Source organism: Suncus etruscus, chromosome 13, assembly GCF_024139225.1.
Source record: "Suncus etruscus isolate mSunEtr1 chromosome 13, mSunEtr1.pri.cur, whole genome shotgun sequence".
Lineage (NCBI taxonomy): Eukaryota > Metazoa > Chordata > Mammalia > Eulipotyphla > Soricidae > Suncus > Suncus etruscus.
Window position 1 is genome coordinate 58,716,455 of NC_064860.1, and position 20,317 is coordinate 58,736,771.

Here is a 20,317-nt window from a genome sequence, read left to right on the forward strand (position 1 = left end):
TTATTGTCATCTGAAATAAACAAAGCTTCCCGCAGGTGGTAGGACTTTTGCCTTGCAAGTGCTAACCTAGTACAAATTGCAGTTTTTTCCTCCAGCATCCCATATGGTCGCCCAAGCCAGGAGCGATTTCTGAGAGCATAGCCAGGAGTAACCCCTGAGTGTCACCTAGTGTGGCCCAAAAAACAAAAAACAAACAAACAAACAAAAAATACAAAACTTCTGTCTCTCAACTCACAAATCTTGCAAATAATTAAAGTAAACAAGGGTGAAAGTATTTCCTCTTATTCATTATCCCCTTTATTTTTGCTCCATATTCCAATAGTTACAATGTTGGAAAAATAAATTCAGAAAAGGAAGCTATCATCACTCCAGTACTGATTCCAAGACAAATAGTAACCTGTCAAATGTTATTTCCTTTGGTCTCTTTGGATTATATTTCTGATTTAGGCCAATTAGGCCTTTGTGAAAATGCTAGTATACTCTCTAAGCTAACATATTAGCTATTCTCATTTGTTAAATTATACCCTTTGATTCCATCCCCCTCTTCTTGATGCTAAAGACAGGAACCTCTCAGAATTATTTTTCACATCTAAAGAGTCAAAATGAAATATACACACTGTCCCACACATAAATAAAATACATATACTTTCCACTCTTACCTTTTCTGCTAGTGTTTATTAGCATCAGTAAGTTCCGATATACTTCCTAAATGTTGAAAGTTTGACATAAAAAGCAAATACCAATATTCATTTCTGGAACTATCTTCCAAGCTATAGGAAATGAACATAACTGTCTTTCATGAAAATACTCATAATACCTCAGTTTAATCTCATAATTTTCCAAAACTAGTTCATATAATAAAGATATTAAATTTGCTCAAGATTCCTTGTTAGGAAATAAGATGGATGGAACATAACAGAATTTAAAAAGAATAGATTATAAATTAAAATAATAAAATAAAATAAAAATAATTGAAAATAATAAGATAGGATAGGATGGAATAGAATAGAATGGCATGGACTGAACTGGACTTGAATGGAATAAACAGAATGGGAAGGGAAGGAATGAGGGAATCGGGAAGGGAAGAGAAGGAAAGACAAGGGAAGAAAGGGAAGCAGAGAGGAGAGGAAAGTAGAAGGGAAGAGGTGGGGTTGGGAAGAGAGGACAGGAGAGAAAAAAGGAGAGGAGAGGAGAAGAGGGAGAGGGGGTAGGGAAGAGAAGCAGAGGAGGAGAGGAGAAAGGAGGAGAGGAGAGGAGAGGTGAGGAGAGGAGAAGAGAGGGGAGGGCTGAAGAGGATAGCAGAGGGGATGAGTGAGGGAAGGAGAGGAGGAGGGGAGAGGAGAGAAGAGAAGAGGCCTAGAGGGGAGGAGAAGAGAGAAGGGGAAGGGAGGAGAGGAGAGGAGGAGGGGACGGGAGTGGAAAGGAGGGAGAGGAGAAAAAAGGAGAAGAGAGGACAGTGAACGGGAAGGGAGGGGAAGAGAGGAGGAAAGAGGAAAAGAGTGGACAGGAGAGGAAAGGAAAGGAGAGGAGAGGGAAGGGGAGGAGAGGAGAGGAGAGTGAGGAGGAGGTGAGAAAGGGGAGAGGGAAGGATAGTAGGGGAGGGTAAGAGAGGAGAGTGAAGGGAGGAGAGAAGAAGAGGGGTGGGAAAGAGAGGAATGGAGAGTGGCAGAGATGAGACTAGGGGAAGGGATGAGAGGATAGTGAAGGGGATGAGAGGAGAGGAGAATAGGGGAGGGGAGAAGACAATGAAGGGGAGGAGAGGAGTAGGAATGGGGAGGGGAGAAGAGAGGAGATGGGAGGGGAGGTGTAAAATGGGAGGGGTGGGAGGAGAGGAAAGGTGTAAAGAGAGGAGTGGAGGGAGGGGAGGAGAGGAAGGAGAGAAGAGTGGGCAGAGAGGAGAGGAAACGAGGGGAGGGGAGGAGAGAAGAGGAAAAAGAGAATTTTCCTAATATTACTATTTTGAGACTCAAGCACTGGAAGTAACTACCAAATCATGAAGTACTGCTCATTTACTATCTTATCCTTCTTCATCATTTTCCTTTTCTGTCTTCATCTGCCATGTCAATTTATTCATCTCTGGCTTTAGCAGTCTTTATACTTGAGCTTTTGACTGACTAAAATTAGATATTTATTAAAAAATAAATCTACCTTGACTATGTGCCAAATTAAAGGACTAATGTGTACAGAGCCAAAATAGGATATATGCCTCAGAATCATCTATTTATTAGTTCTTTATCCCAATCAATAAATATTTTGTCCCCATAGAGCCTTGCAAGGAAGACAGTTTTCAGTGTAAGGATGGAGACTGTATTCCACTGGCCAATCTCTGTGACAGTTCTCCACACTGTAAGGATGGCTCAGACGAAGAGCACTGTGGTATGTTTTTTATTAATCTCATTAACATTTATATTTGATTATACAAATGTAGAAAGAAAAATTGTTAGTGTATTTATTAGGACATGATTTTATATATTTGGGTGTGAAAATGCCCAGTGGTTAAGAAAGACATTATCTCAAAGGCCTGGTTTTCTGTTTAAATATGGTTACTGGAATATCTTCAAATCTAGGGCAATATCTTACTTACCTATTCTAGTGGAATATATAAATCACTAGATCCGCAAGGCATTCTATCATCAGTAGCATTGTCTTTTGCCTACATATAAAGGAACCTCATACTAATTTATAACTAAGTTTCTTAGTCTTCCTCTTTGGAGATTCTTCAGTACTTTCTTCTGCCTTGTTGAATCTTCATTTCAGCCAGACTTCCTATGACATTCTGAGTAATAAATATTTTACGTTTTATTTTTATTTCTAAACTATTATCTCATGTATTTATTATCTTTTAAAGACTGTGCCTGTATTGTAAAACAAATATATAATAATAATTAGCTCTTTTATTTATTTTTAAATAACATGCTTGGCAATTAGCAACTTCAGAAAGTCACAGTCCTGGTAATGTTTTGAGTTACATCTCTCAATCCTAAAGCTGTTGTTTTAACTCTACTCATATATTTTAAATGTAGAGACTAACATTAACTTGCAGAATGACAATATGTTATTTATGGATAAAACTTATAGTTGTTGATGTTTTATTTATTGAGATAAGTTAGTTTAGATGCATCCAGTCCCTACCTGACTACAAATAGTCTGAGAAGTCTATATAAAATGGTTATATTATGGTGAAAACAAAAAAGTCAAACAAATACAAAAAGAACAAATAGAAATAAAATGGAATCTTGAGAAATTTGTGGGTGGTGGGCTTAAAATATATTTGTATTTGAGTGTTTCACTAATTATTACTGAAATATAGAATATAACATTATTTTCTACTTATGTATAACATTGATACATTTTACTTGTATGTATATAGAGCATGTTTGCCTTTTTCATTTTTATATTTATATAAAATATGTATTTATAGAAAAATGAATCTACTAAACTTGTATTTTCCACCTGAATACTTACAATATATTCTTAAGAAAATTATATTCTCTAGACTAAACTGCTAAAATTCCCTTATATTTAAAGATCATTTGCTTTCATCAAGTTGGGTCTAATTGAAAGTGTATGTGCTCTATATACTCTTTAGTGCGTCTTTACAATGGCACCAGGAACAAGGGATTAGTGCAATTCAGAATGAAGAATATGTGGCATACAGCTTGTGCTGAGAACTGGACCACTCAGATTTCAAATAATGTTTGTGAGCTATTGGGACTAGGGTAAGTCATTCCACTTAATTCCCTTTTAAGAGTTACTGAAACATGTTAATTGATATATAAACATATGAATTTATCATTTGCAAGTTATTTAAATTAAATAAATTTAGTAAATAAATTAAATTAATATATTAAGTAATTAAAAATCATAATTAAATTATCAAACATAATTGTTCATAGATTTTATGCATATTATATTTTTACATATGAATGTACCCTAAAGTAATATCTATCATTGTACTTATTCTGTTTAATATTTCTCTCATATAAGTATTTCACGTTACTAAATTTTTCTGTTGATTATCATTTTTAAGAAAGTAAAATTTTAGTGTGTTCTCTGTAGTAATATGCATCACATATGTAAATAGAGTAACAAGAGACTATATTCACCAAGTACTTTTGCAAAATGCTCAAATATTTTGGACAATTTAAAACAGAACTCCTGTTATAAAAAGGGGAAGAAAATTTCCGGACCCTTTATAAATATAATAAAATGATCATCTAATTAACATTTTAGCAAAAGTATATTGTATCTCTATTCAAATCAGTAGTAATTCATATATATATAGATGACTCATATGTAAGTTCACCATATTTATTTTTTATTCTATTGTTAATATAAAAAGTAAGGAGGTAAAATGTTGAAAACATTAAGGAACTAAATGTTATTTCTTTTAAACTGAATATCAGTGAAATCTAAATTATTTATTATTATTATTCAACTAATTTAGGAAACAATTTATAATATCAAGCAATATTACTTTACCATTATTATTGTAACTACACTGTGTATATGTCTGATTATGTCAAACTGTGAAGCCATATAAAGACACATGTCTATCTTATCCATTCTTACATTGCTGACATCTCTAGTCTTCATTTCAAAATAACATAGAATAATATGAAATTGTTAAAGAAATAAGTTATTCATTAATAAATATATTGTATGTACATATGGGTATATATTTTACTAAGTTTATAATAAAATTTTTCAGTTAAAAATCATCTTTTAAATATATATTTTATTTAAACACCTTGATTACACACATAATTGTATTTGGGTTTCAGTCATGTAAAGAACACCACCCATCACCAGTGCAACATTCCCATCACCAATATCCCAAATCTCCCTCCTCCCCATCTAACCCCCACCTGTACTCTAGACAGGCTTTCTATTTTCCTCAGACATTCTCATTATTAGGATAGTTCAAAATGTAGTTATTTCTCTAACTAAACTAATCCCTGTTTGTGGTGAGCTTCATGAGGTGAGCTGTAACTTCCAGCCCTTCTCTCTTTTGTGTCTGAAAATTATTATTGCAAGAATGTCTTTTATTTATCTTAAAACCCATAGATGAGTGAGACCATTCTGTGTTTCTCTCTCTCTCTCTCTCTCTCTCTCTCTCTCTCTCTCTCTCTCTCTCTCTCTCTCTCTCTCCTCTCTCTCTCTCTCTCGTACTTATTTCACTCAGCATAATAGATTCCATGTACATCCAGGTATAGGAAAATTTCATGACTTTATCTCTTCTGACATCTGCATAATATTTCATTGTGTATATGTACCACAGTTTCTTTAGCCATTCGTCTATTGAAGGGCATCTTGGTTGTTTCCAGAGTCTTGCTATGGTAAATAGCGCTGCAATGAATATAGGTGTAAGGAAGGGCTTTTTCTATTGTACTTTTGTGTTCCTAGGGTATATTCCTAGGAGTGGTATAGCTGGGTCTTATGGGAGCTCAATTTCCAGTTTTTGGAGGAATCTCCATATTGCTTTCCATAAAGGTTGAACTAGTCGGCATTTCCACCAGCAGTGGATAAGAGTTCCTTTCTCTCCACATCCCCACCAACACTGCTTGTTCTTATTCTTTGTGATGTGTGCCAATCTCTGTGGTGTGAGGTGGTACCTCATAGTTGTTTTGATTTACATCTCCCTGATGATTAGTGATGTGGAGCATTTTTTCATGTATCTTTTGGCCATTTGTTTTTCTTCTTTGTCAAAGTGTCTGCCTATTTCTTCTCCCCATTTTTTGTTGGGATTAGATGTTTTTTTCTTGTAAAGTTCTGTCAATGCCTTGTAAATTATTTTTGAATTATTGATAATAGAACTTATAAGATTACAAGGAGAAATCATTTAAGTTTACAACTATCCAGACCCTCAGCATATGGCAGTTAGATCAACTATTTCAAGATCAACTCTAATATATATGAGGAACTCTTCTTTATAATTTATTAGTAGTCCATATAATATAATTTATTCGTAGTCCATATGATATAACTTATTAGTAGTCCATATGACAAGTCTTCATACTTTATATAGAATTTCAAAACTCATTTAAAAGATCTTTTGTACCAAAATGTATTTTTAACAAAAAATAATGTTATACAATGGTTTCCTTCAGTATAGATTTAAGTAGTTCTTTGATATCTATTATAGAGAGAGAATTATACAACATTTGTATATTAGGAAGACAACCAATCACAATACATACATTTAACATAGGAAAAAGTGTGGGACCCAGCTGAAGTGTGAGGCAATTTATAATTCTTTGTAATTCAATCGAGGATTTCCAGAAAACCACACATTCTAAAATGTTCAGTGAAAATGGGAATTTCCCAGCCTCAACAAAATGTTTTCAGTCTCAGCAATAAGGTATTTCTTTTTTTATCTTTATTATTTTTTTATTAAATATATTTTTTATTTAAGTAACATGATCATATTTGGGTTACAGTCATAACCAGAACACCCCCTTCACCAGTGCAACATTCAAGACAGGCACTCTACTACAGTAATTTGTTTTTAAGTTCAGTAAGTTGTATTTTTTTCCTTAAAGGATAAGAGTAAAATATATATATATATATATATATATATATATATATATATATATATATAGTAAAGGTGTGATAGTGGCAATCGCCAATGTTTGCATAGGTCCAGAAAAATGGAGAAAATGGAAAAAAAGTCCTTGATCTGATTACAAAAAGACCTCACCCCAGAAGTTTATTGGCATAAGACAGACTCTGGGTTCCAGGCATACCAGTCTATCCAACTCCAGTCATTTTCAAGGTCCCGGTGAAACTTTTGCACACTTTAGCTATAGTTGGTATCAGACTTTATATTTAAAGACTCTGGATTCTGTGCATCTCTTTCGTCGATGTCAGGCTGATGTGGAGCATCCTCTAGTTTCAGCATATCATTAAATGCAGAGTGATCTGCCCTGCATGCAGACTGTTGCTGAGTCGCCTGGGTGTTGGGAGTACTCTTTGGAGTAAGTCAATGCCAAAGCAGTGGTAGGTCTTCTCTGGTAGAGGCTTGGATCCTGGGAATGTTAAAAACAATTGTGGTTGTTTCCATAGATCAGGTGTGTGTGGGCGATGCCCATTCTTCTGAGACCTGAGCCAAATCATTATGCCAATGTTCAGTGTAAAAGGCCTAATTACATTACCAAATTTGTGTCCCCATCTCTATTAGATAAGAACTTGTTTGCATATGTATTATTTCCCCATTTTAATGTGCCTATGCAAAAGAGAAGCAATGCCACAAGATATTGTTGGTGCATCTGGGGGCCAACGAATAAAGTCCAACATTTCCAGTAAGTTGGTATAAACGTGAAATCTATACAGAGTTACTCTTCTACCAGTATTGCTTATAAAACAGATCTCACAGGGGAAAAATCAAACAATCAAATAACTTATCTAGTGGGCAAAATTGTCACTATATGAGGATATTTGAAAAGAGTTATAGATGTAAGGGAATATATCTGAGATATACAAAAGAGATGCATTTGACCCTTTTATGTTTTAAAAAGAAAAAAAAAGAAACAAAGGAAGGGAACCTTATCCTCCATCATGTAAAGAAAAAAAGATCAATTTGGTTTGTGTGTATTTGTCAGAAAATTCATATATAGTGTTCTCTTATATTACATTATACCACATATTCTAACAAAAGCCCTTTGAACTTGAAAGACTTTCAGACTTAAATAGGATCAAAGAGGGTGGGCAATTGGAGGAACAAAGAGGATATTTTTGGTAGTTGGAATTTTGCATTGGTGAAGGGGCGTGTTCTTTACATGACTGTAATAATACAACTACAATCATATTTGTAATCACAGTGTTTAAATAAAGATAATTTAATAATTAATAAAAAAGAAAGTCAAATGTACATTGGAACTGAAAGTTTACTTATCCACACCTCAAGTAAAACACTGGGTAAGTGGAATAGATTTCTGGTTACTAGTTTCTCTGATTTTTGTTCAGTAGCAAGTTCAAACCAATTAAGTCATTTGTTTCCACTAGTAAAAATTGTCAGTGATTCTATACTCAGGAACTAAGTGTATAAAATTAGGCTAAGGAGATTGTTTTCAAAACATATGAACCAAGCTCATGACTTTTCAACTTACAATAGTTCAACTCAGCACCTTTTTATTATTATAAAACATGTAGATGAGACTGGATCAATAACACAGTGGGTAGGGAGTTTGCCTTGCATGAGGGCAAGCTGGGTTTGATTCCTGATCCCCAACATCACATATGGTCCCCAAGCTTGCCAGGAATAAACCCTGAGTGCCCAATAGGTGTGGCCAAAATATAAAAACAAAAGGAAACTAACAAAAAAATATGTAGGAAACATTTTCCATTAAAATTTGTGAATCTAAACTAATTCCAGGAAGAAATTACATAATCAAATGGAATTATATACAAACCCAAAATGAATACATATTGTGTTGAAAGTAGAATTTTGCTTTTAATGCACTCAAATAAAACATATTGGGCAGTTGAGTGATGCTCATCCCTGTAGTTATCAATGAAATGTACTAAAAATGGGACATACACCTTTATTATATTTCAGCAATTGTCAATATAAATAACTTCTGGATCAGAAATTCAAGAATTAGCCATACTTGTTCCATGGATAATTAAGACATTAATTTCCTTTAAATGTGGTGAGAATATAACAGATACTATATATATAATTACAGAAAGTTTGATAAATACCGTATGCTTTTGGAGACGCACTTAATTTGGGCATGTCATAGAAGATTTTGTAGAAAATTACTTGAGCTGAGAGGATAAGACCCAACTTTTTACAATGGTACTATCTAGTTACGTGTTTCTATTTCAACCAGATTTTACTCTCTAGTTCACTGACCTCATTTCCTCTGACTCCTATTCTTTCCAGCTGGAGATAGGCAAAAAGAAATATATTGTTTTAGTGTAAAGCAAGTACATTTAGTGGAAAGAACATTTCACTGTCTTAGATATAATATTTTTGATGAATGTCTGGCACTTGCTTTTTTCTGAAATGAGTCAGGTAATCTCTGCAAAGACTTTAAATTTGGGGCTTGCACTTATTAAATAGTCTCCATAGTACTCGAGTAATTGAAAAAAAGTTATAGCCTTAATGAGAATTTGTCTAGACTGGTTCATGGTAACTGCAAGAAAAGTTAGCGAGTTTAAAAATGATGTGTTTGCTACAATGGAAAGTAATTTAGGAGTCAATTTATTAAAAAGGCACTAGAGTCTCTCAAGATTATTTATGCAGATAGACTACAAAATGCAATTCCCCACAGATTCTAGTAAATCATTTGAGGCAGATTTCATCCGCCTTCCCTTTTGCAAATGAAACATTTTCCTTCCTTGCCATTTGTAGCATGTATGAGTAAAACAGTACTTTAAATAGTATTTTCAATGGTCTCTGAAAAAATATGAAAGTAAGTACTTACACTTAAATAAAAATAAATGTTAAAGAAACTAAGAGCAGTTATCTTTTTAAGTGATATTTTCTAGGAAAGTTCATTACCCTGTTACTAACTCAATAAATGAACTATGCAGTTGATTTGCCTTGCTACGTCATTAGAACCTAGAAGTCATCAGCTTTATACATTTTTACAGAATTTAGGAAACATTCTTGTCTTAAAAATAGTTAGTTATATGCCTCCCTATTAGGAAGGCTATAAGACTTTGCTATTCATTTTTAAATCTATAAAAATCCTGTGCAAGAGACCTTCATTTCAAATATCAGAAACATCAAGTTGAACCTCACATTCTCAGATTCAAATAAGAAATGAAATTACTTTAGTGTTCTCATTTTAGAGGCATTTTGAAAATGTTGGGGATAATAAATGAAATATTTTTAATGAGCATTTCAAATACACAGCTAAATATTTGAAGCACCATAGCACTTCTATCCAATTTAGCATAAGATCCTAGAAGATTGAAAATAATCTGCTTCATATTTGTTTAGAAACTTAGTAGACAGATAAATGTCTTTCCCTATTCCTGACCTTAGTTCCAATCATAATCTCACAAATTTAGCTAGATGTGAAAAAGTCTTAACACAAAACAATAATGATATAAAAATTGAAAGAACAGTTAATGACTACTTTCAACATTAAATTAAAATTAAATTTAATTTAGTCAACTTTACATTAAATAATAAAATAATATTTTGTGACTTAGTTTTTATTTTTAAGTTACGTGCTTACAAATTGTGTTTTTTTTTCATTGTTTTTGTTAGTTATGTGTTTTGGTCTAACTTATGTTGCTGTGATAGAATGAATAGAGGAAAGTTCTGCCAACGAGGTAATAAGATTTATTTTACTTGGCTTCATTGAACAAATAAAACCTCACTTTTTGTCTTGAATAAAAATTGCAATCTGGTGTTCAACTATTGTTAAATAGGAACAAAAATAAGTTAGAAATAACAATATCAAACTTAATCATGTAAAATTCGTCTTTAATGTGTTTATTACCTGACACGGCTGAGGAAACAGTATTTAGATACATGATTCATGATACCTAGTTAGTGATCATCAATAGCTATGATGCATGTATAAAATATAAAATATGAACATAAATGTATATATAAAATCTGTAACTGACTTTGACTTCTATTCATTGGAAGACTCCAGTAGGGCCCTTTGACTAGCATATATCCTTCAGGTGTAAACTTTTGGGACTACTACCTATGAAAGAAACTTTTTTTTTGCATGTCAAGAAGGTTTTTGGTAATTAGGTAAAACTTACATACATATACCTCTTAGGATCATACTTTAAGTGCCTAATAAAGTGCACAAAAATTATGCTTTAATAACTTTAAAATAAAACCTATGGGGACTCCCATAGCATAGCAGTAGGGGGTTTGCCTTGCATGCAGCCAACAGAGGACGGAGCCTGTTTGAATCCCTGCATCCCATATGATTACCCATACCTTTCTGGAGTGATTCCTGAATGCAGAGCCAGGAATAGCCCCTGAGCACTACAGAGGGTGACCCAAAAAACATGATAAATAAATAAATAAAACCCTAAGACAAGGTAACCTGTATTCATCAATGCATAAAATAAGATGTGTCAGTGTTCTAATGTTCTAATGTTTACTGTATTTTCATGAGTGAACATAAATAATATGGCTAAATGTTTGCAGCAGTTGCAATGTGAAACAAAGGTAATTTTGGAGTTTCTTTTGGTGACAAAATTGTAGGTGCTATTAATAATGCTGTAGTTAATTAGCTAAATTTTTATTGAAAAGAAAAACTAAATTTTAGGAAAAGGTGAATAAAATAAAAATGAACTTCATTTTCATCATTTACAAACCCATTATCCACACTGTAAGAGGCTTTATACAACCCCATATAGGACTTTGATTCTGGCCAGAGTCTTGGTCCTTTTCATATGAGCCTATTAAAGAGACTGTCTGGGGGTGAAAGGAAACCAGGAAGCATTGATAGAACATGCTGACACTGGTGGTGAGACTGGAATTGGGACATAACAAGCTGAAACTCTATTACTTATAATAGCTTTATACATAAAGGCACCAAAATAAAATAATAAAATGTAATAAATTAAATTAAAAAGAGGCCTAGGCCATTATGAAGGAAATATCATCTACATCATGGGAAATAATCATAAATCTTTGGGTCATTTTAATTTAAAAAATGATAGATTTGTACAAAACATTTTCAAAGTTTTATTTTATCTGAAAATAGAAACAAAGAGTAGTGAAACAAAATACCAAACATTTTTGCAACTGCATTGGCAGTTTAAATACTTTATGGAGAGCTGTCTTTAACTTAATCTAAGTGAATCCTTAGTTTGTTATTCAAACACCGATCAATTTTAACTTGGTTTCCTGGGAAAATGTGTTATTCACAATGTCAGAAAACAAAGTAGAGATACAAAAGGACTACAAGGAACCACCACAAAGGTATGAAGAAAACCCTCTGGTTAGATTTTCACCAACCACAGACTGCCATTATTTCTTGACTGGAGCAAGTGATTTATTCCAGTAAATGTTCAAAATCATATTGATGACATCATAAAAGAATTAGACATGGCAGAGAGATAGCAAACTGAATGACTCAGATGTCACTTTTGAGTAGTTGAGATAACACAGGGGACATTCAGAGAAAAGAAGCTCATTTAGGAAAGTTACCCAGAAAAAAGTGAAGAAAAACAATTAAAATTGTCACTTTTCCCTGCTAGAAGTATTTAAAGGAGATATTTTTATGTACATATCTCTTCAATGCTAATCATTATGATTTTAGGGATTCTCCATGGAATGTGCTGTTTGCCAAAAATATGTCTTGGTATGAAGGATTTTTGCCATACAACAATATCTTGTTTATGAGAACTGTCATTTATTTATGTTTGAATTTTGGGAGAATTCTTATTTTTTTGCCTTATTGTATTTTACTCAGTTTAATGGATACTTTGAGCAAACTGAATTTCATATATATAAAATTACAAAGGCTATAATTAACTACACAATTTTTAGAAAGTATTTTTGTTTTATAAAATTATAATACACTATTTTTGCAACAGAAAAATATTTTGCCAGTTACATGATAAAAAGATGATGGATTTTTAAATTGTTTTTGTTTTATTTTGGGCACTGTAATTTGTAAACTAGATGATCAGGATTTCATACATAAACTATTTCACCACCACACTCTCACCTATGTGTCCATTCCTGCCACCATTGGCCCAATGTCATCCTTCACCCATTACTCATCCCTTTCTATCTTCCCCTGTGGTAAACTTTTTACTGATGACAAATTCCCTGTTTCTGCTGTTTCTGGACATTTGTTATTCCCTATTCTGTTTTTTTTTCATATCTCACAGTGTTCTTTAAGCCAAGCCAATATTCCTCATATCTTCCTTAGATCTTATTTCTCTGAAGGTTGAGGGGTTCTTATTTCTGAAATAAGAAAATAAGGTAAAGAATATTCTCCTTATGAAATTGACACTTTTTTTATTCACTGATTTTCATTTCTAAAACGTATTCTTAAGTAATCATTTGGTAAATAACTACATATTCTCTGGAACCAAGATAATTTATAATAATAGTTATTAAACTATGAAATATAATAATCTTCTTATATTTTTTATTTTTGGGGGCACACCCTGTGACACTCAGTGGTTACTCCTGGCTCTGCACTCAGAAATTGCTCCTGGCTTGGGGGACCATCTGGGACTCCAGAGATCAAACCCAGGTTTGTCCTGGGCCAGCTTCTTGCAAGGCATACTGCCCTACCACTGCCCTATCACTTTGCCCCTTCATTATGTTTTTAATTTTTTTCTATTCCCAATTTTTCTTTCTTATTGTTTGCTTTTATTTTCACATAATTATCTTCCTTCTTTTCTTTCTTACTATAATTATTCTCCTTTATTTTTTATATCCACATCTTCCCAAAAAACTTAGGTGATTTATATGAAAGTATATATCCCACAAAATAAACAGAATAGGGAATGTAGCAATAGCACAGTGAGTAGGGCATTTGCCCTTGCACATGGTGGACCTGGGTTGCATTCCCACCATCCCATATGGTATCCTGAACTAGGAGTAATTTCTGAGTACAGAACCAGGAGTAACCCCTGAGCGCTAATGTGTGTGTGTGGCCCAAATAATAAATAAACAGAATGGTTTATGAAAACAAAAAATCAGGAGGTATTTTATATAACATACATGGTCACTATAACTAACATTAATGTCTGAAATTGCAAAAACAGGGAAAATAAAAACAATAAATGTTATTATAAAATAAGATATTTTATCTGTTTCATAGGAAAAATAGATTTCTTATGATATCAAATTTCAAAATGTCACTCATATGTCTTTTATATTAATAATGTATGGGAAAGTATGTATATGTAGTGAGAAAACTTCATTGAAAATGTGAAGAAAATATTTAGATACCTCTTTTTAAAAATAAAACCCAATAATATCTGAAAAAAATGTTACAAATGAGTTGAATATATAGGAAGCTATATTTTAAATTATGTCTGTTTGACATATATCCTTAAATAACACTTTATGGCCATGTTTTCAGTAGAATTGTAATACTTAACTTCCTTCCTACAAATATTACATCTTTGTGATTACAGAAGGCTATTATAAATCTGACTCATCAATTTCTCATTTGCACAAAGAAGATGAATACAAACAAGGAAATATTTTTGTCAATGTGTAATGAAAGTTTAATATTTTAGTTATCAGAAAGTTTAAGAGTTTATATATCAGAGTTTCTAAAATAAATTAAGTTGACCTATTTTCTGAGGAAGTATCATAGTCCTAGATGAGAGCTAGATGTGTACTATAAATGTGGTTAAAAACAAACAAAAAGAGCATTTGAGGTTGAAATGTATCCAATTCCATCATGATGGTTGCCTATCTGCCTACGTGTTCTCACTTCCCAAGTAAGATACTTTGCCCTCTTTTACTTCAAATTGCTTTTTATTCAACATTCCCTTGGATATTAAAATGTTTTTCCCAACTTACTGGCCTGCCAAAACAATCATTATTTTCCCTCCCAATCTGCAAAAGAAGGCCATCTTGCAACCAATACCCTTTCAAACTAATCCCACCTGACCTCATCCATGACTTAAACCTTTTGGGGTGTGAAATGAGCTACTGTGCCTGACTACAGCATTTGCAACTTTTGGTATTGTTTTTAGTTTTCCTGTGTCTGTGTCCAGAAGCTTAAAACAGCATTATCTAAACTCCAGCTTCAGGGAAGAATTCTTACTGCAGCAAGTACAGTCTGAAGAGCCAGAAAAAAAAAAGAGAAACCTAAGCAGAGCAGAGAAAAGAAGCAGAAGAGTTAACATTGTGTTATTGAGACTATTGAGACTCTATATCACTATTGAGATAGTGAGACTTTATATACAATATCAAAAGCAATGGTTAATTGTAACTTGGTTTATTTGTTCACATAATATAATGTTTCCTCTAAAAACAAGGAGCCATTTGAGGAGACAACAACTAAGTTTAGTAAAAAATAAAATGTCAGAAATCAATAGACAGGAGACATTAGACATGTCACCAAAGTAATACTATATGAGATGAATGTTTCCCAGGAAATTCAAACTTCTACTGACTTCCAACTACTTAAGCAAATGTCTGACAAAGTTCTCTAATTATCCAGAGCTAGAACACTTTCAGATTTGTAAAAAATGCAAATTGAAGTTGTAATCTTGTTGATTGCAAATTTAACAGCTAGCTTTTTTGCAAAAACAGAAAGGGCTGAAGAGAGAGTGTGGCAGGTAGGGTGTTTGCCTTGCACATGATCAACCTGAGCTAGCTCCTGAGTACTTTGAGCCAGGAGTGGTCTCTGAATTGCAGAACTAGATCCAGTACTAAAGCCTGAGCACAGCTAAGTGTGGCACCCTTGCAGAGGAATAAAAGAAAAACTGAGATAGGAAACAGACTACCTCAACTATATAATTAATATTATTTAGTTGCAAAATTTCATATAGCATAATCTTTCTTAACAACTCAGTATTTCAGTTCTTAGGGTTTGTTTTCTTTTGTTGTTGTTTTTTTGTTTTTGTTTTTTTTATTTTTAGCTGTTTTTTGGTACCTCATATAGCTCTGTTCAGGGCTTTCTCCTAACTGCACTCAAGGATGACTTTTGCCAGTGCTCAGTGGACATTATAGAGTGTCAAGGATTGAACTTGGGTGAATAGCGTATAAGCTTAAGAAATAACTACATTTTGTACTATCCTAATAATGAGAATGTATGAGGGAAATAGAAAGTTGTCTGGAGTACAGGCAGGGATTGTATTGGGGAGGAGGGAGATTTGGGACATTGGTGATACGAAAGTTGCACTGGTGATGGGTGGTGTTCCTTATATGACTGAAACCCAAACACAATCATGTGTGTAATCAAGGTGTTTAAATAAAGTATATAAAATATAAATAAGTAAAAAAACCCAAGCTCCAATCTTGAGACTATTTTTTTTTATCAAGAATATATGTGGGGGCCGGAGAGATAGCATGTAGGTAAGGCATTTGCCTTTCATGCAGAAGGACGGTGGTTTGAATCTTAGCATCCCATATGGTCCCCTGTGCCTGCCAGTGGCGATTTCTGAGCATAGAGCCAGGAGTAATGCCTGAGCTCTGCCGGGTGTGACCCAAAAACAAAAACAAAAGACAAACAAAAAAGAATATATGTGATTTATTCACATTTGAGTTTGTATTATTTAGGAACAATTTGTTGAAATATATACCTATATGTATATACAATTACTGAATTATATATGTATTTGTATTTGTACAGAATGTTGGCTATGTCCAGGGCTTACCTTTGTTTCTGTTTGTTTCTTGTTTGCTTATAGATCATACCTGTTAAGGTTCAGGATACCATAATGAATTCCTTGGGTCTAACATAGATCAATTGTATGCAAGGCTAATGCCTTTATCAACTGTACTAACTCTCCAGACCCAAAAATATTTTTACACATTTTATTACCTTAATATTTTATTCAAAATAAGAACTAGATTGTTGTAAATTTATAATTTGCTTATTTTTTTCCAGAAATACAAACTGGAAATATATATATTCATTTTGAAAAAGGATGAATCAGTTTGGATCTGGAAATTTTTTAAACTGATTCCCTGGTGATTCACCTTTAAGCTACTTATCAATATTTATTATAAAATGTAATTGCTATATCTTTTAAAATTTTATTCTAAAATAATTCTTTACCCAGTTTAAGTAAATAACATAAAATATGATATCTACAGCATAGTCTGTTTTGTTTTTGAGATAAAACAATGTAGGAAAAATGATCAGATAATATTTATATCATTTACCCAGACTCATAAATAAATAAACTTGTTTTCTCTGGTAGTGAAAACAAAGATAGATTTGAGAACTCTAAATAGCAGCAACCACTAATATTTTCTGAACAGTCTTTTTCTTAATATATTGCCTCAAATATTAAATTTTTAAGCTTAGGTTTTGTTATAGTTTGTGGTAGTCGTTTAATAAGTGAGTGCTCTATTGTTATAAGAAAAGGTAAATGAGTGGCTTTGACACTGAATTTGTGCTTACTTTGAATTTCCATAGAAATTAATATATTCCCTCTGAGTGTGTTTTTCAAAAAGTAGAGAGGGATAGAGTAAAGGAAGCTATAGATGTAGAAATAGACTAATAGTCTCAGCAGACAAGCATTCAAAAACTATTTCTGGGTTTTTGGTCAGGAGTGACCTCTCAGTACACTTACTGGGCCATATATGATGCAAAGAACTGAAGGAGGACAAGTGGCATGCAAAGCAAATAAATTTCTTATTTCTTGAACTATCTTTACAGACCTCTGAATATATTTTGATTATATATATTGGTTTGATATATATATTGGTTTTGGTGTCACACCTGACAGCACTCAGGGGTTACTCCTGGCTCTATGATCAGAAATTGCACCTGGACCACTTGGGGGACCATATGCCAGGTTTTGAACCACCGTCCTGAATGCAAGGCAAAAGCCCTAACTTCACGCTATCTCTCCAGCCCCATTTTTAAGATATATTATAATACAATATACACATGTGTTCCCTCAAATATGTACATTTTCTCAGGTTGTTGATCAGAAGTCATTTTTGTATATATAAAAGCAGATAACTGAATGTCCAATGAACAAATAGAATTAATTGTTTATTTTGTTTGTTTGTTTGTTTGGGGACCTCAGTTGTACTCAGAGCTGACTCCTGGCTCTAAGCTCAGAAATCACTCCTGGCTGGCTCATTGATGCTGGGATAGAACTCAGGTTGACTGAGTGCAAGACAATAGCTCTAATAGCTGTACTATCACTGTGCATCCTAGATGTTTCATTTGATTATGAAAGCAGCATCTTCCTGACATGTAAATATTATAATTTTATGGAGGTTAATTAAAAAATGGTGTTGATGAATGGGGCTATAAGTCCAATGATAGAGCACATGACTTGCAAGAATAAGACTGCAGATTCAGCATGTCACCAGATAGTCTTTTATGAAGCACAAACCAGGTGTTCCCCTCCCCAAAGCATTTCAGAAAAAAAGAAACAAAAAAAGAAAAGGATGGAAGGAAGAAAAGAAGGGAGGAATGGAGGATGGGGGAAGGGAGGGAGGGAGAGAGGAAGGGAGGAAGGGAAATAGGAAAGAAGGGAGGGAGGGGGTAGGGGGGATGTTACGTGGGTGGGAGTGAGAAAGTTAGATTCAATAGTAAACCTAGTTTTCCACCCTTCACTACCATCTTATCAAGTCCATGGGTTTAATCAATTTGCATTTCTTACAATTCCTATCAAAGCATGCTTCTTGTCTGGGAAATGCATTCTGAAAATGTCTTCATAACAGAAAATTACTTTAAGAAATGTCTAATGTATGTAAATATCAAAAAATGTGAAAGATATTTAGTTCTAGGTTCTTTGGTTGGTATAATAAAATTGATCAACAATAGATTAACAAGATAAAAACTAGTGGAATTCCATATACATGGGAGCCTCAATTTTGAGTTCCATATATATATATATATATATATATATATATATATATAGAGAGAGAGAGAGAGAGAGAGAGAGAGAGAGAGAGAGAGAGAGAGAGAGAAGGGGTACTCAAAAATACTAAAATAATTGAATTTTTCTGTTATGTGTTGAGAAGAGGAGAGAAGGAGGAGCCTGGAGTTTGAAACGAGGAAGAACATTCTAAGGAAGATGATAAGAATAAATGTTTAGTAAATAGATATTTGCCATGCAAATAAAACTATCTTTTTTAGAAATAATTTTTATTTTGACGAAAGTGGATTAAAAATCTTTCACAGTAATATTTTAGGTACATAGTGAAATTGGATCAGGGGCATTCCCACCACCAATGTTGTCCTTCCTCTACCCGCTTCCCAGCATGCATCCCATATATCCCCTCCTTTCCCCTTTGGCTGCTAGTATAAGTGGTCCCTTCTGTGTCTAGCTTGTTGTATATTGGGTATCTGTTGTAACTGACTTTGGATTTGATGTTTAATTCTGATCATTTTTTTTTACTTATACTCAATGTTCATACAACTGTTTGGTCTTGGTGCCCTCCATTATCTTTAAAGATTTATGGTGTAGCTCTCTTTCTTGTTCAGACAGTCATCTCAATTCATTCTAGAAGTTAAGGGAAAAATATTTCCTGAATTTGAAGTATTTTAATTGAAACATTTGTGATTTAGAAAGTTACTCATAGTTGAGTTTCAGACATACAAGGAATCAGGATTAATACCACCACCAGTATCAAACTCCCTTCACCACTGTTCCCCAGGTGCATCCCACAACATCCCTTATTCCCCCTAGTCTATCAGTATAACAGGTCCATTTTAAGTTTAGATTGTGAAAGTTTTAGTCTCTTGATTCCATTGTTGTTGTCTTTGGCTTGTATATTTAGTTCTGTCCTTTATTAACACTAACAATGCACCTGAGACAGCTTAGCCCCTGGCCCACATCCTTTCATATTTGTTTCTCCTCTTCCACTCAATTTCTTTCCTTCTCTTCACTATATTCTGGGTCAAAGGGTGTTCTAGACAACTCCCATTTAAACCACTGGGTTTCTTCATGCATTTATTCTAAATACAACATTTAAGTGATATTCTGTATTTATCCTTCTTCTGGTTTACTTCATTTTACATAATATATTCCATTTCCATCCACATTGATGGAAAATGCATGATCACATCATTTCTTATAGTATGTAGTATTTCATTGTATATACACACCACATTTTCATGATTCACCCAACACCCATATCTGTTGTTGGACATCTAGGTTGATTTTAAGTCTTACCTATATATTCTTCGCTTTATCCAAACCATCTTTAAGAGAAAATTTTGAAAAGGAAATTGGGAAAGTAACTAAGATCTATCAGTTTTACTCTTGATGCAAATATATTTACTCATTAACTAATTACAATTATTTATACTGCTTTCTGGTAAAATAAACATAATTATATTGCATTTTTATATAAAATAGGCATTTCTAGATAACTTTTCAAAATCAAGATTAGTCAGATGAATTTTAATGCCTTTTGCGATACCTTTGTGACTACTTTTATCTGAGCTATATAACAAATATGTTTTATATCAATAATGAACATCATTATTCTGCTTACATTGAGGATATACCTTAAACTTTAATAATAACAAGAGTAAATTTTTATAGTTAAATAAGTTTCAAATTTTACTAAAGCAATGATCATCATTTGGGATTCTAAATTTCACATTATATGTATAATAAAATATAATTTCAGGATGTTAGACTGTGGAACATGAACTAAAGCCTCCATTGTTCCGCTCTGTTCCACTGATGAAAGATACTAGAGGCT

The 20,317-nt window shown here is 33.2% G+C and overlaps 1 protein-coding gene across 1 annotated transcript in view; it reads left to right on the forward strand.

Moving 5' to 3' along the window:
- TMPRSS15 (transmembrane serine protease 15) overlaps window positions 1-20,317 on the forward strand; it is a 123,330-nt gene that overhangs the window by 68,001 nt on the left and 35,012 nt on the right. Inside the window, exons 18-19 of the mRNA XM_049785724.1 lie at window positions 2,266-2,376; window positions 3,590-3,719. Coding sequence (XP_049641681.1) covers window positions 2,266-2,376; window positions 3,590-3,719 — 241 coding nt within the window. The remainder of the gene's footprint in view (window positions 1-2,265; window positions 2,377-3,589; window positions 3,720-20,317) is intronic.